At 42.5% G+C, this 18,683-nt stretch overlaps 2 protein-coding genes across 2 annotated transcripts; both read left to right on the forward strand.

The window, feature by feature from the left end:
• The first annotated feature begins 1,184 nt into the window (after nt 1-1,184).
• LOC140576694 (cytochrome P450 2J4-like) lies at nt 1,185-8,544 on the forward strand. Its single transcript, XM_072696232.1, has 9 exons — nt 1,185-1,379; nt 2,481-2,640; nt 2,729-2,881; nt 3,966-4,126; nt 5,254-5,427; nt 6,346-6,487; nt 6,659-6,843; nt 7,240-7,381; nt 8,354-8,544. Exons 1-9 carry the CDS (start codon nt 1,185-1,187, stop codon nt 8,542-8,544), a joined length of 1,503 nt encoding a protein of 500 aa, XP_072552333.1.
• Nucleotides 8,545-11,638: 3,094 nt separating this feature from the next.
• On the forward strand, nt 11,639-17,696 carry LOC140576693 (cytochrome P450 2J4-like). The gene is made up of 9 exons (XM_072696231.1): nt 11,639-11,833; nt 13,021-13,180; nt 13,363-13,515; nt 14,019-14,179; nt 14,282-14,455; nt 16,030-16,171; nt 16,321-16,505; nt 16,596-16,737; nt 17,506-17,696. The coding sequence occupies exons 1-9, from the start codon at nt 11,639-11,641 to the stop codon at nt 17,694-17,696; spliced, it is 1,503 nt and encodes a 500-aa protein (XP_072552332.1).
• Nucleotides 17,697-18,683: the final 987 nt, after the last annotated feature.

An 18,683-nucleotide genomic window follows, 5' to 3' on the forward strand; every position in this document is an offset into this window, starting at 1 on the left:
ATAAATGCTACATTACTCAATGACTAAAATAAATAATAATAAAACACACACACACACACACACACACACACACACATATATATATATATATATATATAATAAATCAATATAAAAATAATACAATAAATTTCAGATCACTTGCACTGCAGTTTTGATCAGCTATACAGAACATGAACAGAATATTGGTGTAGACTGACCTGGTCAGCAGATAACGTGGCTCTTCCAATGATATTCAGAGTAGGGTTGCAAAATTCCGGGAACTTTCAAAGGGAATTAACGGGTAATTATGGGAATTATCTGGAATTATATCTAATAAAATGGGAGTATTCGAAGCTGTTGGTAAAAAATATACTGAAGCATAATCTTGGCTTAAATCATTAAATTTGACACCAAAAGCTGCTCCTTAATCCCAGCCACATGGTACATTACCCACTGCAGGACTATTGAGAAGACCACCCCCCCCTGTATGCACTGTCAATTCCTCCATCACATGTACAGCATATGTCCAGATGATTTCTAGAAACCACCAGCAATTTCATTTCAGACTAGTTTACCAAGGCTAGCAGGCTAGCAAGAGGCTAGCTTACCAAGACTAGCATAGGTTAGCTAGCTACCAATATTTTTTGTGCCTTGATGGGTTTCTGCAACCAATAATTAATGCTTATTAAATATCTATTTAACATTTTGAAGACCATTAGAACGCCATATTGTTGGGCCTTCATGTCTGCTGTTGACAAATCGATGATAGAGCATGACATAGTTCCTTTAAATTATCCTATTTCCTATTAATTTTAATAAATTCCCAAAATTTCCGTGGAAAGTTTACTAACTTTTGGAATATTCCCAAAGTTCCCAAGCTAAAGTTACTGGTAATTTACTGGAAGTTTAATCTGACATTTTTTCACCCCTCTGAAACCCTAATTCAGAGATAGCATGAGCTTCTCTGAATTAATAACCATTCAAAACCATTTAAACCAAATATCTGAAAGGCAGAGTCATGTTGTCTGTCCACTTTTTCACAGGTAACATTTCACCCTTTTAAACACTTTTGCTGTGAACTTATCCTTAGTGACGTCCATCCAGGCTGAATCAAGCGGGAGTGTTGGCCATGCACTGTCTCCTCCCCCTCCTGGTTGTGGAGTATAAAGCTCTGAGCAGCTGTGGTGTCCTGAACTCCTCTCAGAATGGAGTCTATGCTGAGATATCTGGACTGGACGGCCGTGGGCTTGGCCCTGTTGGGTGGTCTGCTCTTTCTGCTTCTGCTGGAGATCTTCAGGTTGAACTCCTTCAAGAGCTGCAGCCCCCCTGGACCCAGACCACTGCCTTTCGTGGGGAACGTGCCACAGCTTATAAAAGATCCGGTGGGCTTTATCAAATCGGTCAGTTTTGTGTCTTTTCTGTTATTTATAACTTTGGTGGTACTTTGGTGGTTCTCAACTGCTTGAGGGATTGCATTGCATACAATGCCCATGTGCTGTGGAATAGGTATAATGATGTTGCTATGAAGCAAATCCCAGCATGTTGACAGAATAATTATTAACAAGAACTGTTAATAATTGATGCTTCTCGTCTGGAAGCTCTAGAAAGCACTATAATGGTTTTGTAATGAACATATGTAAAGAAACCTATAGTCTTATCTGAACCTCCTTACCCAGAGATGCTTTAACAGTCTACATATGTTCTACTGTAATGTGGCCAACTGCTCCAGTATGCTTGAAGGTATCTAAGGCAGTGGTGGAGTCCAGAACTGAAGGCTGGAGTCCAGGATAGTTTGGTGTTATCCCTGCTATAACAATAGCTATAATCATCTACTGTGTGGTTTTGGTGCCTGAACAAACCGGTTAATGAACAGTTTCTACCCACAAGCCATCAGGTTTCTGAACAAGCTGAGAGCATCAACCTGAGCCTCACCACAAGCATTTTAATGCATAAATGTCCTGACATGTTGTGCAAATGACAAATAAACCTGAAACTTTAAACTGGAAACTTGCAGTGCCTCCAAAAGTCAATAGTGGACGCTAAGGCCCCGTTCACACCTGGCTTTAACATGCATCTCAGGTGATCCGATCACAAATGAAGGCTAAAACGCATAGCCATTCACACCTGTACTCAGTGCTGACCGCTTATGATGATCGGACCACCCAGGTTACATGTTAATGGCAGGTGTGAACGGGGGCCTGTAGTGTCAGTAGACTACAGCATAAACAAGCTAATCTACCTAGAAGAGGTAGAAATTATAAGTCCCTAGCTAAGAGTGCTAACTTTCAAGGCGTAGTGTTTTAGCGGTGTGTGAAATACTCAACGGTGTCCAGTTAGTTGCTGGTGAAAGCAATGAGGACTTTGTGGAAGTGAGATTATGTAATAACAGGGCTGTAAACTGTGACACTCCTGCAAGCGTTGCTCTGAAGCTCGCTGTTAAGCACGTCAGTGACATCCATCCTGAGATTCTAGATATAGTCAACAATTCTTTTCCTCAACAGATGGCGAAATATGGCGAGATGTCCTCCATGTACCTGGGCAGGAACATAGTAATCGTGTTGAACAGCCTGCCAGTGTTGAAGGAAGCTTTCATTCAGAACAGTGCTGCGTATGCTGGGAGGTCACCCGTGCCAATACTGGACTGGGTCACTAACGGTTGTGGTCAGTAAATCGTTAACTTCTTAGCTTTGCTTTTACTGCTGCAGTGTCCATTCCAAAATACCCTACCGTCTCGACCACCCCCTCTCAGGTATCCTGATGGCCCCATATGGAACTTCGTGGAAGCAGCAGCGCCGGTTTGCTCTGCACACTCTGCGCAACTTTGGTCTGGGGAAGAAGAACGTGGAGGAACGTGTGGCTGAAGAGGCCCAATACCTGATCAGGGAGATGCTCAAGCAGGAAGGTAGCTGATGAGTCAAAAAAAATTAGGGCCTCTAGTCGTTTGTTAACAGCAATTTAGGGGGCTCTGGGTGGTCCAGTGGACTAAGGCACTGCCACCATGATCTGAGGTTCTCTGGTTCAAATCCAGGGTCATGCTGCTTGTCATCAGCAACCGGAGTCAGAGAGAGCACAGTTGGCCTTTCTCTCTCAGGGGTGGGTTGATGGCCCCCAAGGGTGGGTTGACTAGTGTGATGTTGGTCAGCAACAGGCGTCTGTTAGCTGCTTTACATATGCTAGTCTGCCCCCTCCTAGTGTTAGGGGGGTGGGGTAGAAATCAATTCTGGCCCTAGACTGAAACTCCACGTCCTCTTGCCTGTCCTGTGAATTCCTGTCGGGTGAGAATGGCTCCAGCCCCTGTCCACTTTAGCCCACTCTCCAGTGAACTAGGTGCTGGTATGGAGGTTTTTCCCAGTGTTCAGTGGCCATCGTGGAATGTGGGAGGGGCAGAGTTGTGTCCTGCCTGGACATGAAGCACATAGTTGTTGGAGAAGGGGGCTGAAATGGAAAGGAACTTAGAGACTGACGTAATTCTTACATGACAGAACTTATAGAATAATAACAACAGCCATTGAAATACACTACATGGGCAACAATATTTGGACACCTGCTCATTCATTGTTTTATTGTTTGTCTTGCTTTAGTGGAAGTAACTGTCTCTACTGTCCAGGGAAGGCTCATACCAAAAGTACTGGATGTAGCTCCACCACCATCATTCCAGAGAACACGGTTCTTCCACTGCTCCACAGCTCCTCAACGCTGGGGGGCTTTATACCCCTCTAGTAGCCCACGCCTGGCATTAGGCAGCATGGTGCCAATAGATCCAGAGAGGCATATTCTACTGGCAATGCTTCTTTACATGGACTGGACGAGCTCTGTTCGTGCATTTGCACGTCTGCGCCAGCACTGGTCACATGTGCAAATGTGCAACGCAGCTTAAAGTAGCTGAATGCATTCATTAGAAGGGGTGTCCACAAACTTTTGGACATGTAAATAGTCAGGGTTCTTCTGTTGTCTCTTCCTCATCAAGTCTGTTTTTGGTTTTGAAGGGAGGCCTATTTGTCCCATGCACCCCATTATGAACTCTGTCTCCAACATCATCTGCTCCATCGTCTTCGGGGACCGCTTCGAGTATGACGACAAGCGCTTCGCTAAGCTGCTGGAAATCCTGAATGAAAACATCCAGCTTGCCGGAGCTCCTGTGGCACGGGTAAGAACCAGCAAGATGCTTCCTAAGGATGATTGCTGCTGAGAGTTGAGAGCAAGAACAAGACTGAGGGGTCTAACCTGCCCCTGATTAAGTTCTTAAAGAACCTGTGAGGTACAGTGTGGAGAGAGTCTGACAATTCTCGATGCCCCTCTGCTCATTCTCCCTAGACAAAGGAAAGCCTCATGTTGTACAGTTCCCTTATGTGGGACATCAATCATCTAGCCCAGGAGTAATAATAAGGGATGAAAATCTCCTATAGTTTCATGTCCGAAGCGCATTGGACACACATTCTTACAGAGCTAGACCCAGGGACGGAACCTGGGAATTGCTCTCCTTTCCCAAGACAAGCTCATGAGACCCACACCATATTACTCCTCAACGTCAGTTCTATTAACAGCATATGTGATGAATTCACCTAACCTGAAAAAATGTAATTGTTCTAAATCACAGTTACATTTAAGGCATTTAGCAGAAGCTCTTCTCTACAGCGACTTACAAAAGAGCTATTCACTTAAGAATAACCTCAGCTAGTTTATACAGACTAAAATTCAGAGATCCTCTAATCTTAGACTCTACTAAACACAAGTCAATATGGAGACCATAGTACTCTTCTCTTCGCCTGAGTACTCTCGGAAGAGGAGGGTCTTCAGTCTGGGTTTGAAGACAGCGAGCGTTGGACTCTGCTGTTCGGACACCCAGGGGAAGTTCGTTCCACCACTTCGGTGAAGGACAGAAAAAAGTCTGGACGCTCGTCTTCCGTGGATCTTAAAGGATGGCGGGTCGAGCCGAGCCGTACTTGAAGCTGGAAGGGCTCTTGGTGCAGATCGGCTTTTGACCATCGCCATCAAGTACGGAGGGGCTGGCTGGTCCAGTCTTGGCTTTGTAGGCCAGAGTCAGGGGTCTGAATCTGATGACCTGGGCGGCAGCTACAGGAAGCCAGTGAAGAGAGAACCCAGCAGCAGAGGAGGAGCTGAACATGGCTGAAATTAGAAACTCTGAAGACGACCCGACCCGTGTCGCTGCAGGGGCCTGATGGTGCGCAGAGGAAGACCAGCCAGAAGAGAGTTGCAGTAGTCAAGTCTTGAAGTGACGCCACTGAACATTGATATTCTGTTTTTGTCCCTCAGATCTTCGCCTTGCTTCCCTTCATAAAACACTTTCCGGGGCCACACCAGAAGGTCAGACAGAATGCCGACTCCTTAAAAGACTTTGTCCGTGAGGTGGTGGAGGAGCACAGGAAGACTCTTGACCCAGACCATCCCCGGGACTTCATTGATGCCTACCTGGTGGAGATGACCAAGGTGAGGGGTTAAACAGTAAGAGATGTGAGCTGTATGCTTCCTCCCCCACTCTTGGTTAGTCTAGTCCGCCAATTAACACATTTAACAGATTGGTGATAGTCTAAGTCCAGTGTTTGTTAGCATCATTAGCCTAGCATCTCCAGATCTAAACTAAAGAAGCAAGCTTAACATATCAAACATGTCCTGGCTGGTTGGATGACCCCTAGGGTGGGGCCTCCAACCATGTTACTTGAGTTTTTATCAAACTATTCCTTTAAGGGGTACTCTCAGGTCAAGCATGGTCACAGGGAAGTCGAGGTTGTTCAGTGCAGGCTTTAGCAATCATGCTTTTTTTGGATATCCCTTGAGGTTCTAGATACAATCTAGCAACAATGTTTTTGGTACTAGCCAATTATTTTTGGGCAACATCAAGCTAAATTCCAAGATCAGCCTACGTGAATTACCTTGACATGCCCAATAGATTCTAGACATTACCTGGGTAAATGTGCACTACAAAGTGCTGTATACTTATCTGTGGTAAAAATGGCCACAAGTAATTGGACAGTTTCACTAAACTGCAATGTAATGCCAAAAATCTGTACTGGTGTGCATTAAGGCAAGGGTGCGATTTTCAGGTTACTATGCTAATAAGTAAATTAATTAATTAATGATGCATTGATTAAATATGAAGTCCAGTGATTACAGTTGGTCTTACTGTGCTTTTACTGTGGTCCTAACCATTTATACTATGTTTCCCCCATGTCTTTTACCAGCTGTTGGGCATTTCAGTGTAATTTAGCTAAGCAGTTTTGGAGCTCACCATCATTCTACCCAAAATAAAGGTGTAGTTCGTTGGATTTCCTTTGGGACGCCATCTTCGGTAGCTGGGGTCTTACTCAACCGAAACATCCCAATAATGTCCCTTCTGTTTCTGAGCAGCAGCAGTCAAATGAAGACTCCACGTTTCACGAGGAGAACATGCTGTTATCCACCGCTGACCTTTTCCTCGCTGGGACGGACACGACAGCAGCCACTCTCAGATGGGGCCTCATTTACATGATGGACCACCCTGACGTGCAAGGTACGTAAACAGGCCTGACTCCGGCATCCGGCCGACTCTACAGCATCTGCACCTGCTTGTAGAAAGGAGGTGTCGTAAATATGCTGTAAACACCTGGAATAAACAACCATAAATGATTCATTAAATAAGGTCAAACGTTTTTCTTTGTGGGTCTGGTCGACCCCGTCTCAGAGCGCTGCCATGAGGAGATCGTCCGGGTGCTGGGCTTTGAGCGCTCGGCCTGCATGGATGACCGCGCACAGCTCCCGTACACTCACGCCACCGTCCACGAGATCCAGCGTTGCGCTGACCTCGTCCCCATCGCGATGCACGAGACCACACAAGCGACACAGCTCGGGGGGTACCACATTCCCAAGGTAATGGAGGGACTCAGGTTTTAAGAAAAAAACATATAAACAAACAAAAGACTGAAAACACTGAAGGAAAATGACTCTTTAAAGAAGGGACGAGGTTAGAAACACCTGAGAAAGGAGAGGAACAAACAATATACAGGTGGAAACAATAATGAGTAAGTGGGGCTAGTAAGGAGACTGGAGAGGGTCTCATCATGACTTCTTAACATATTTTATTATTAATAAAAACAAAAACCTACATACATGTTATAATGTTGTCAGTATTCTTATGTGTATTATATATTATTTAATATAGTATTTTTAGTGTTTTAAGTATTATTAATATAATTTTTCTCTAAATTGAGATTAACTGGATGGTTAATATGTGTGTTCATTTGGAGTTTTCCTGTCTCGTGGCAGGGAACAAGGATCTTGCCCAACTTAACAGCCCTCTTGGCTGACAGAAAGCACTGGAAGCACCCGGACACGTTCAACCCCGAGAACTTCCTGGATGAGAAAGGACAGTTCTGCAAAAGTGACCACTTCGTGCCTTTTTCTCTGGGTGAGTCTTCATAGCAGAGTTAATGAGTAACACACTTCACTGTAAAATAGAGGAGACCTTCAACACTGGACACAGAGTAATAGACCTTAACTGAATCACTAGGACTGGTTAGACACTTTCTGACACGGTGTCACTTTACTGGGTGGTCTGCTGTAGAAGCCTCATATGCTCACCTGACAGCTGAAATTCAATTACTTCTAAAAGCTCAACGTAAATGACTGTCTATTGACTGCAACACTGCACATAAACCTAACCCTAAACCTAAGCCTAACCTTTACCTTAACCCTAACCTTAACCCTAACCCTAACCCTAATCCTAACCCTTACCCTTACCCTAACCTTAACCCAAACCTAACCCTAACCTAACCCTAATCTTAACCCTTACCCTAACCTTAACCCAAACCTAACCCTAACCTAACCCTAATCTTAACCTAATCTTAACCCTTACCCTAACCTTAACCCTTACCTTAACCCAAACCTAACCCTAACCTTAAATCTAACCTAAACCCTAATCCTAACCCTAACCCTATCCCTTACCTTAACCTTAACTCTAACCCTTACCCTTACTCTTACCCTTACCTTAACCTTAACCTTAACCCTTACATTAACCTTAACTCTAATCCTAACCCTAACCCTTACCCTTACTCTTACCCTTACCCTTACCCTTACCTTAACCTTAACCCTTACATTAACCTTAACTCTAATCCTAATCCTAATCCTAACCCTAACCCTTACCTTAACCCTAACCCTAATCCTAACCCTAACCCTAATCCTAATTCTAACCCTAACCCTAACCCTAATCCTAACCTTTACCCTAACATTAACCCTTACCTTAACTTTAACCCTAACCGTATCCTTAAATCAACCCTAAATCAACCATCTAAAGCTGAGGTGTGTAGGAGGGTTAGTTTTAATCATTAATATGCATGTATATGTGTGTGTGTGTGTGTGTGTGTGTGTGTGTGTGTTGCAGGTCCAAGGGTGTGTGCAGGCGAAACTCTTGCAAAGGCAGAGCTCTTTATCTTCTTCACCTCTCTGATCCAGCGGCTGAAGTTCTCGTGGCCTCCTGGAGCTCCACGCCCAAACATGGACGGCATTGTGGGCTTGGTTCGCTCTCCATTCCCCTTCAATACAATCTGCCACAGCAGGGAGACCACCAGCTGAACCAGAACCACCAGTTCTGCCTCTACACCACCAGTGGACATTTCACAAGTAACCCAACAAGAGCAGATTTCCAACCTGGGATTCCAAATAAGGGTGAAAATTGAACTGTAATAAATAAAATCGGTCACTTTCTCATATTACCATAGCAACGTCACCTATGAAACTGGAGAAGTCCAGCCTCTACATGGTGGGGTTAGTTTACCACTGTTACGACTAATCCTACCAATAGAAAGAGAGAATGAGAGAAGTCGATTTTCCAATTTAATCAGAACATATTATGGATATTGATATGATTCAGTCTCATCATGCTGATATTCCCTGTTCAGTTTTGGAATTGTATGCAAATAAGGCCATATTGAGAAATATTAGCCAGTAAATACAGTTTAATAGATTATTCAATAGATAAAAAAACAATACACAAAATACACAAGAGCTTCAGATAAATTTCTGGGCACCCCTTTCATTTCAATTGTATATATATATATATATATATATATATATATATATATATATATATATGAATACAGGTGACTTTTCAGGGTAAAGCAGAAATGTTCTGAACTCTGAATGGAAGTCAAAGTAAAATTAGAATTCATTTCAAGTAATTTAGAGCATTTCTATTGGTCCATTAGCCCAGCGTTATTTGCAGCTACAGGGTTCAGACCATGGAGGAACCTAAAAATGGACAACATGAAGCTAAATGGTTTTCTTAGGACAGCAGATATATATATATATATATATATATATATATATATATATATATCAGTCCTGAGATTCTAACATTATTGGAAGAAGACCCTGTGCAGTACCTCACCAGGCCAAGAGAGGGCGCCACTGTGACAGAATGTTTTAGATCAAACCACAGAAATCTCTGTCTCAGGGTTCCGGTTAGGGCTCATCCTTCTTTTCAACCTTTCCTTTCAGAGGCAGATGAGATGTATACCATTAATGATCGCTCATTAGTGATCTCCTGTTCAAACCTTGAAATATAAACTATATATGTATATATATACATATATAGTTTGTATTTCACAACTACTTCCTGACACATTCCCAGCATATATACTGTGTGTGTATATATATATACATCTCACCAGGGCTAAAGTAACCCATTTAGACATCTGATACACAGCAATATAAAGATTTCAAATATCACATATATTAAAACGTACATATACAGACATATATTTTACGAATACATTTAACATTACACTACTTTCTGTTTTATAGGAGAAGAAAAAAACTTTAACATTCACTAGAAGAAAAAAAATATTCTGGAATATTATTCTTGGTTTGGAGCATTTCTAATTAATTAATTCTAATTCATTAGGAAACTGGTTCAAGTGTCAAAAGTGAAAAATGACAACTATGTCTTTTTTAACTTTTTGCAGTCCAGCAAGGATATATTACTAGAATTGTGATAATAGAACCAATATTTACTTTATTTAGTGCAAATGTGTACATATTTGTATTTACCTATGTATGATTGTATGATGTATGTATGAATGTATGATTCATAGATACATATGTACCATATATTTAATATTCCCAATCCTTTATGATACATGTGCATATATGGCCATATGTCAGCTATCTGTATGGGTAAGGTTAGGTTTAGGATGTTGATGTTGGGTGAAAGTGCAGAAACTTGAATCTTTTTGATTTAATTTAGAGTTAAATTTGATACATATTTAATAGAAAATATGTTGGGAATAGATTAGCTGATCATCTACGAAACATCTACACCCCAGGTTATTTACTTTAATGACTAGGGGTGATTCTGCATTCTATGGAGTGTGTAAAGAGCATTTGGTGATCAGAATCCATTATAACAACATTTATTAATTACACATTCAAAAAGGTGACACAAGGTTTCACCCTATTACTGTCTTTAATCCCGTTCTTATTAATATGTCCCGCTCTGTCCTGCACTCGTGGGTGTGATCAGCTGGTCAAGGATGTTCTACAAAATTTGTAAATCCTTCTTATCTCCAGCGTTTTTTCCAGCGTTCCTCCTCAAATCGATGTCCCGTTACATTCTGTTCATGTAGCTCCTTCTTCTTTTATCAGGCTGTGTCTGCGCCCTCCTTTCCTGCGGCTTATCTACATGAGCTGTTCCTGAAGCTGTCATTGCTCGTTCCTCAGAGGTCCTCAGTCCTCAAGTGATCACAGAGTCTGGAGTCTGATGATGTCATAAAGGGAGATGTTGATTCAGACAAACTGAGTTAAAATTAATCTGAGTTATGATGTCACAAAGGACGATGTCATAAAGGGTGATTCCGAATCTGTTAAACTGATGTATGATGTCATAAAGGAAAATGTTGACTTAGACGAACTGAGTTAAGATAGCGATTTGATAAACCTCAGTTATGATGTCATAAAGGACGATGTCATTAAGGGTGAGTTCGATTCAGATAAACTGATATATGATGTAATAAAGGATGATGAAGTAAAGGGTGATTCCGATTCTGTTAAACTGACTTATGATGTCATAAAGGACAATGTCATAAAGGATGGTTCCGATTATGTTAAACTGACTTATGATGTCATAAAGGACAATGTCATAAAGGGTGATTCCGTTAAACTGTCATAACGAAAGATGCTGAATCAGATAAAACTGAGTTAAGATAGCGATTTGATTAACCTCAGTTATGGTGTCATAAAGGACAATCTCACAAAGGGTGATTCCGATTTGGTTAAACTGACTTATGATGTCATAAAGGACGATGTCATAAAGGGTGATTCCGATTTGGTTAAACTGAATTCTGATGTCATAAAGGACGATGTCATAAAGTGTGATGTTGTTAAACTGATGTCGTTAAACTGATGTATTAAGTCATAAAGGAAGATGTCGATTCAGATAAACCGAGTTAGGACTGGACACTAGCGTGGGCTGACCTGGTCAACAGATAACATTCAACACAGGCTGTTCCAGTGATATTCTGAGACAGGATACATTGCAACCTTTTCTATTCTTCTGCTGTGAACCTCAGACTGAACTGAACAGGAGTCTCAGTGATGTGCTGTCTCCTCCCCCTCCTGGTTGTGGAGTATAAAGCTCTGAGCAGCTGTAGTGTCCTGAACCTCTCTCAGAATGGAGTCTATGCTGAGATATCTGGGCTGGACGTCTGTGGGCTTGGCCCTGTTGGGTGGTCTGCTCTTTCTGCTCATGCTAGAGATCTTCAGGTTGAACGCTTCCAGGAGCCGGAGTCCTCCCGGACCCAAGCCACTGCCCTTTGTTGGAAACCTGCCTCACCTCATGAAGAATTCGATGGCCTTCGTCAGATCGGTCAGTTTGGTATTGTTTTTTCTAACTGGGGTTGCTAACCCTTGACCATTAATTATTAAGCAGTTAACTCAACTTAGTTCAGTCTAAAATTCTCCTAACTCACCATTTCGATCAACAATACATACTGAGATGAGTCTCATAATCATTATTAAATAACCGGCAGCTGAAACTGATGAAATACTGTGTAAGATGTTTAGTTTGTGACTCCGCCTCCTCAGTCTGTTTATTCCCATCTGCAGATTAGAACTCCCCCTATCACATTGGTGGAGGCCTTCCTATGCTCAGATTCCTCCTGATCATGGAGAATTGTGGTGTTGATGAGATTTGAACTTATGATCTCCTGAGTCTCCTGACAATCAGGCAGTTAGACAGTCGCTCCACTTTAGAGATGTGATGTTGCGTACATTTCTAAGTCTGAGAAAGAAGGAAAGGTAAATTTACCCAGAACTGAGTTTATATGCAGTGTAGTTTCACAGCTCTAGACCGGCCCTATGGTCTAACTGCTGCTCAAATGCCACCAAGCGCTAAGCAGTCTGGTGTCGAAAGCCTCCCAGTCTGGAGACGTCCGGTGATAGGGGAAGTTCTAACCTGCAGGTGGGAATAAACAGTAAACAAACTAAAGTGGCGGAGCTACAGACTGAACATCTTACACAGTATTTCATCAGCTTCAGCTGTAGCTCGACTCAATATGGAGTGAGATGCAGAAGTTAAAGAACTTTAGCCTGAACTGAAGTTAACTCAGAATCCGCTCGGTAATCAGATACTGTTAAATTTGAACTTGGACTGACTCACTAAAATTGCTTTGTAATCAACATGGTTCCAAACATGCTGGTAAGATGTTGTAACTGTAGAACCATATCTAGAACCATGTCTGGAATTTTGTACCCAGAGATGATTAAAAGCTTAAATTGGATCCATTGTGTTGTGGCCAATTTCTCCAATATGCCTGGGGGTCCCTCTGTAATCCAGCACACTTCGGTGTTATCCCTGCTCCACCCCACCTAAACCTAGCGATAACCTGGTGAGATCATTCAGGTGCTATGTTGGTTGGGGCCCTGCCTCCAAAAGGTGATAGGGTAAACTGTAAGATGTGTGAAATACTCAACAGGGTTCCACTGGAAACAGGGCTTGGCTGCAAGTGCTGGTAAAAAGTTCTAGATATAGTAAACGTTTCAATTCCTCAACAGATGGCGGAATATGGTGACGTGTCCTGCTTTTACCTGGCCCAGAAGCAGGTAATTGTGGTGAATAGCCTGCCAATGGTGAAGAAAGCCTTCATTCAGAACGGAGGTGCCTTTGCTGGGAGGTCACCCGTGCCAATATTAGACTTTGTCACCAACGGTTACGGTCAGTAATGCATTACGACTCATTGACGTCTTCGCTTTTGCTTTTTACTGCTTCAATTAGTTTCAATTCCACCTACAAGACCAAATCTTCCAATAGATGACTAACAATCCATCAGCCTACCAGCATCTCCACCATCTTTCTCATCATTTCTGTCTCACTATATCTCTCTCTACCCTTCTCAGGTATCATAATGGCTCCATATGGAACTTCGTGGAAGCAGCAACGCCGGTTTGCTCTGCACACTCTGCGCAACTTCGGTCTGGGGAAGAAGAACGTGGAGGAACGCGTGGCCGAGGAGGCCCAATACCTCATCAGGGAGATGCTCAAGCAGGAAGGTAGCTCATGAGTATAAAATCGAGCTCTAATAGTCTCTAATAATAGGAAGTAATATTGCATTCATTTAATAAATAATAACTTATAAAATTTAGATGATGTAGGATTGATGTAGGCAAGATACCACAAGGTGACGTCACTGGATGAAAGGTTGTTAGCTACCTTGTTTCTTTTCGAATACTCAGTTCCACGTTCCCTTGCCTACCCTGTCAATCCCATCAGGTAGGAATGGCACCAGTCTCCAGAACTGGGTTTATATGCAGTGTAATTTCACAGCTCTAGACCGGCCCTACGGTCTAACTGCTGCTTATCAAATGTGAGGAGATCATTAGCTCAAATCTCACCCAACTCTGTTGTCGAAAGCCTCCCAGTCTGTCAATCCCGTCAGGTAGGAATGGTACCGACCGTCCGACCGTTTCAGCCCACTCGCCACTAGGCGAGGTCATTTTTTGGCCCATAAATGTGACCGGGTTCTATCTGTTCCCCTACCCTTTTGGATTTGAAGGGAAGCCTTTTAGTCCCATGCACCCCATTATGAATGCAGTCTCCAACATCATCTGCTCCATTGTCTTCGGGGACCGGTTCGAGTATGACGACAAGCGCTTCGCTAAGCTGCTGGAAATCCTGGAGGAAAACATTCAGCTTGCTGGAGCTCCAGTGTCAAGGGTAACACCCAGCACAATGTTTCTGACCATGACCCTGATTAAGCTCTTAAAGAACCATAAAACTCATGGAACATTGGATACTTTATTACTTTATTTTTTGCAGATGGTTTATGTGGTTCCCTTCATAAGACACTTTCCAGGGCCACACCAGAAGGTCTGGCAGAACGTCAAGTCCCTAAAAGACTACATCCGTGAGGTTGTGGAGGAGCACAGGAAGACGCTGGATCCAGAAAACCCTCGAGACTTTATTGACGCCTACCTGGTGGAGATGACCAAGGTGAGGGGTTAATAAGCAGGAGAGCAAGCTGTACACTTCCTCTTCCACACTCAGCTTGATTCGTCCGTTCGTTAATAAGGCTGTCTGAGAAGACGTTGAACTGGAAAAGTGCCAGCTAATCAAATAACAACTGGGGGTGTAGTGACTTAAATCTGTTGTCAAAAAAAACTTCTTTATTTATTATTTTTTTGGGTTCTGTGGAGGGCACACTAATTCCAGTATGTTGGAAGAGATTGCACAAGCATTGCTAGGCTAATACTGCCAGTAAATACAGGACTTAGGCAGTCGTCAGTTTATCTCGGCAAATAAACACCTAAAATCTTCATTTATTTTCAGAAAAACTCAATTATAACTATGTAAACTGGTAATATGGTAGAACTGTGGCATGGATATATCTTATTTCAACATGTCATTCAAAAAGGCTGCCCTAGGGATCAGTCACACCAAGTTCTAAACCACATCCCTGCTGAAAAATCCAGCTCAAGTCCAGCTTTTGCTGATAGCTAGTTTCAGATGAGCTAAGATTTGCTGGTAAGCTAGCTGGCTAAACAGCTCTTGACCAGCATATAGTGTGTAGCACATGATTTTGGTCATGCTGGTCCACCGGCTTGGCCAGGTTGATCACGCCTGAAGACCAGCTAAACCATCAGACCAGCTAAACCATCAGACCCAAAAACCGAAAACATACCCAATGCTGGTCAAGAGCTAAACTGCTCAACTTAAGCCGGCCAGGCTGTTTTTTTAGCAGTGGGTTTGAGGGTCATTTGTGGGTATTAGTTTACAGAGATAAAATTGGTGTCTGTGTAAGCCTAACAGTCGTAACAGTTGCTCGCTGTCTTCAGACCCAGTCTGAAGACCCTCCTCTTCCGAGAGTACTTGGGCGACTAGCAGAGTGGTCACCTTATTGACTTGTGTTTAGTAATGTCTAAACTTAGAGGTATCTTTGAATTATTAGTCTATTCTAACTAGCTGAGGTTTTTCTTTGGTAAATAGCAAAGCACTTTGTAAGCTGCTCTGGAGAAGAGTATCTGCTAAATGCCTTAAATGTAAATGTAAAAAAGACAAGGAGTAACGTTTTCTTTTAAAACCCCTTAACTTACCCCCATGGTACACAATATCCTAAGTACTAAGTAATTATCTTGGGGAACAAGAAGCTAAATTCCAAGACAATCTAATGAACTTCAGAAATGCCCAATAGCTTGTAGGTATTAACTGAGATTATTACTGTGTAATAATTTTGTGGTAAAATGACAGTAAGTAATCAGATAGTCTAGCTAAACTGACCTGTAATACCTAAAATCTTTAAGCACCAGGTAGTTTTGGAGGTAAAAATGTGGTATAAAGACACTTGAAGCACATTTATAGTCAGTTCCCATTTTTACCGCTAAACTAAACTGAATCCGGGCTGTAAATCAGTGATTCTTCCAGTGATTTATTGGGTCCTACCATTTCACCATTTTCTTTATCAGCTTATTACCTAGAACATGTTGGGCTAAAATAAAATAAGTACTAAAATAAAGCAGTATACCTATTAATCTGTCCGTCGTCTTCGGGGTCCCTCTGTTTCTGAGCAGCAACAGTCAAACGAAGACTCTACGTTTAACGAGGAGAACATGATTATGTCCACTTCTGACCTTTTCCTGGCTGGGACGGACACTACAGCGACCACTCTCAAATGGGGCCTCATTTACATGATGGACAACCCTGACGTACAAGGTACGGAAACTCTAGGCCTGATTTCCTAGAGTACCTGCTTGTAGAAATGAAGAGAACTAACAGTAGAGTACTAGCAGCGTCCCTTATACCTTACCACAGTGAATTATGAATTATTTCATATTTATTAAATAAGATCAAACGTTTTTCAGAGCGCTGCCATGAGGAGATCGTCCGGGTGCTGGGTTTTGAGCGCTCGGCCTGCATGGATGACCGTGCACAGCTCCCGTACACTCACGCCACCGTCCACGAGATCCAGCGCTGCGCTGACATTATCCCCATGGCGATACATGAGACCACCCAGGCGACGCAGCTCGGGGAGTACCATCTGCCCAAGGTAAAGGAGGGATGGGGGAGTGGCCGAGTGGAGGAAAAGCTGAATGAATCGGTGATGTGTTGCTTGACGTGTTGTTCTGTCTCGTGGCAGGGAACAAAGATCATGCCCAACTTGGCGATCTTCCTGGCTGACAGGGAGCACTGGAAGCACCCGGACACGTTCAACCCGGAGAACTTTCTGGATGAGAAAGGACAGTTCTTCAAAAGTGACCACTTTGTGGCTTATTCTCTGGGTGAGTCTTCATAGCAGAGCTAATGAGACCTTCAGAGACACTGAAGAGACCTGAACTTCGCTTGCATCCAACAACCATCAGCTCCTCTAAGCATCTGGCTGAGGGTCTAAGGAAAAAAAAAAGGGCAGTTAAGGGGAACTGTGGAAGTCAAGGTCTGGAAGACCAAGAAAACTGCTAGGGGCAGTGGTGGTTCAGCGGTTAGAGCTCCGGGCTATTGATGACAGGGTTGAGGGTTCACCATTCACTGTTAGGCCCTTGAGCAAGGCCCTTCGCTCTCTCTGCTCCCTGAGTGCTGGAGTTGGCTGGCCACCACTCTGGGTGTGTGTGTAATTCACTAGTGTGTGTGTGTGGACCCTTGGGCCACCCATGTAGCCATGCCCCTGTATATGACAGAACGAACCTGCAGGAAGGTATATTTGACACAAAGGGGAAACGTTAGGTCCAATGTCTGAAAAAAACAACATCTACATAAGTGTGCATGAAGTAAAAACAGCTCTACGGCCTCAGGAAGTAAAGACAAAGGAGCTGCATTTGATGAGAAGAACCTTATGCCGACTGTTAAGCGTAAGGGTGGAACTACGATGCTCTGGGGTTGTGTGGTAGCCAGTGGAAGAACAGCTTGCACTAATAATGATCAGATTCTGAAGACAAATGCGAGACAATATAAGGATGAGGATCCATAAGGATGAGGTGTGTAGGAGGGTTCATGATCATAATCGTAACTGTTATGCATGTGTGTGTGTGTATGTGTGTGTGTGTGTGTTGCAGGTCCGAGGATGTGTGCAGGTGAAACTCTGGCGAAGGCTGAGCTCTTCATCTTCTTGACCTCTCTGCTCCAGCGGCTGAAGTTCTCGTGGCCTCCTGGAGCTCCACGCCCGAACATGGACGGCATTTTGAGCATAGTCCGCTCTCCGTTCCCCTTCAGTACAATCTGCCGAAGCAGGGGGACCACCCACTAAACCAGACCCCCACCAGTTCTGCCTCTACACCACGAGTGGACGATGTTAACCCTGAACATTTCATGTAACTCAGCAAGAGCAGATTTCCAACCTGGGAAGGGTGAAAATGTAACTGTAAATAATGGATTTTGGATTAATGGAGTTTAACTAATACAAGTAAAATGTGGTTCTGGTCACTTTCTCATATTAACATTGTAGCAACAACATCAATCTGGCCAATATTTCTCCAGATTCACCGTAAAGACTGTTTTTGTAAATTGAAATGATTAGATCACTTTGGTTTTGCACCAAATAAATGATTAAGCACCTTTGATGACTGAGTTTAAGGACAAGGAAGTTTATGTTATACATCAAGGCATTGCTTAATAATATAGAACTCTATCCAGGCAACTCAATGAGAGCCAGCCAGGCTAACGTACAGTCTCCACACTATGACATATGACTCAGACCCTTAAGAAAAACAATGAAAGAAGTTGCTTTTTCCTCACAAATAAAATGAAAAAATATATATTTTAAAAGGTCTATTTACAAATTCGTCCAAAACATCTATTAATATTGACCAATATTCTCGTTTTATTTTGGTGAAATTATTACTTTTTTTTTTTAAATTTACATATAAATGTATCTGATGCAGATATTTTATGCAAATAATTCCAAAATCAGATGTGTTGTATTGATACTTTTTTTGTATTTTTTTATTGAATATCATATGCTCATAGGTGTCTGATATGTAGTTAAAACAACTAAAAATTAAATAACTACAATAATTTTGAAATAATTTAAAAATTAACTAAAAAAATATATTTGAACGAAACATGAATAAAGCTTTGATCTAAAAGAACTATTTTACTATTGGATGGTTGGATTTTTTAATCTCCACAGATTTCCCAACATTAAACAGCATTAAACGTCTTCCCAGATTTCAAACTGATGACTGTATGAACAGTACTAACATGCTTTCAAGTGAACTTTTTCAACCCACTCCAT

The sequence above is a fragment of the Salminus brasiliensis genome, chromosome 14, assembly GCF_030463535.1.
Source record: "Salminus brasiliensis chromosome 14, fSalBra1.hap2, whole genome shotgun sequence".
Taxonomy (NCBI): Eukaryota; Metazoa; Chordata; class Actinopteri; order Characiformes; family Bryconidae; genus Salminus; species Salminus brasiliensis.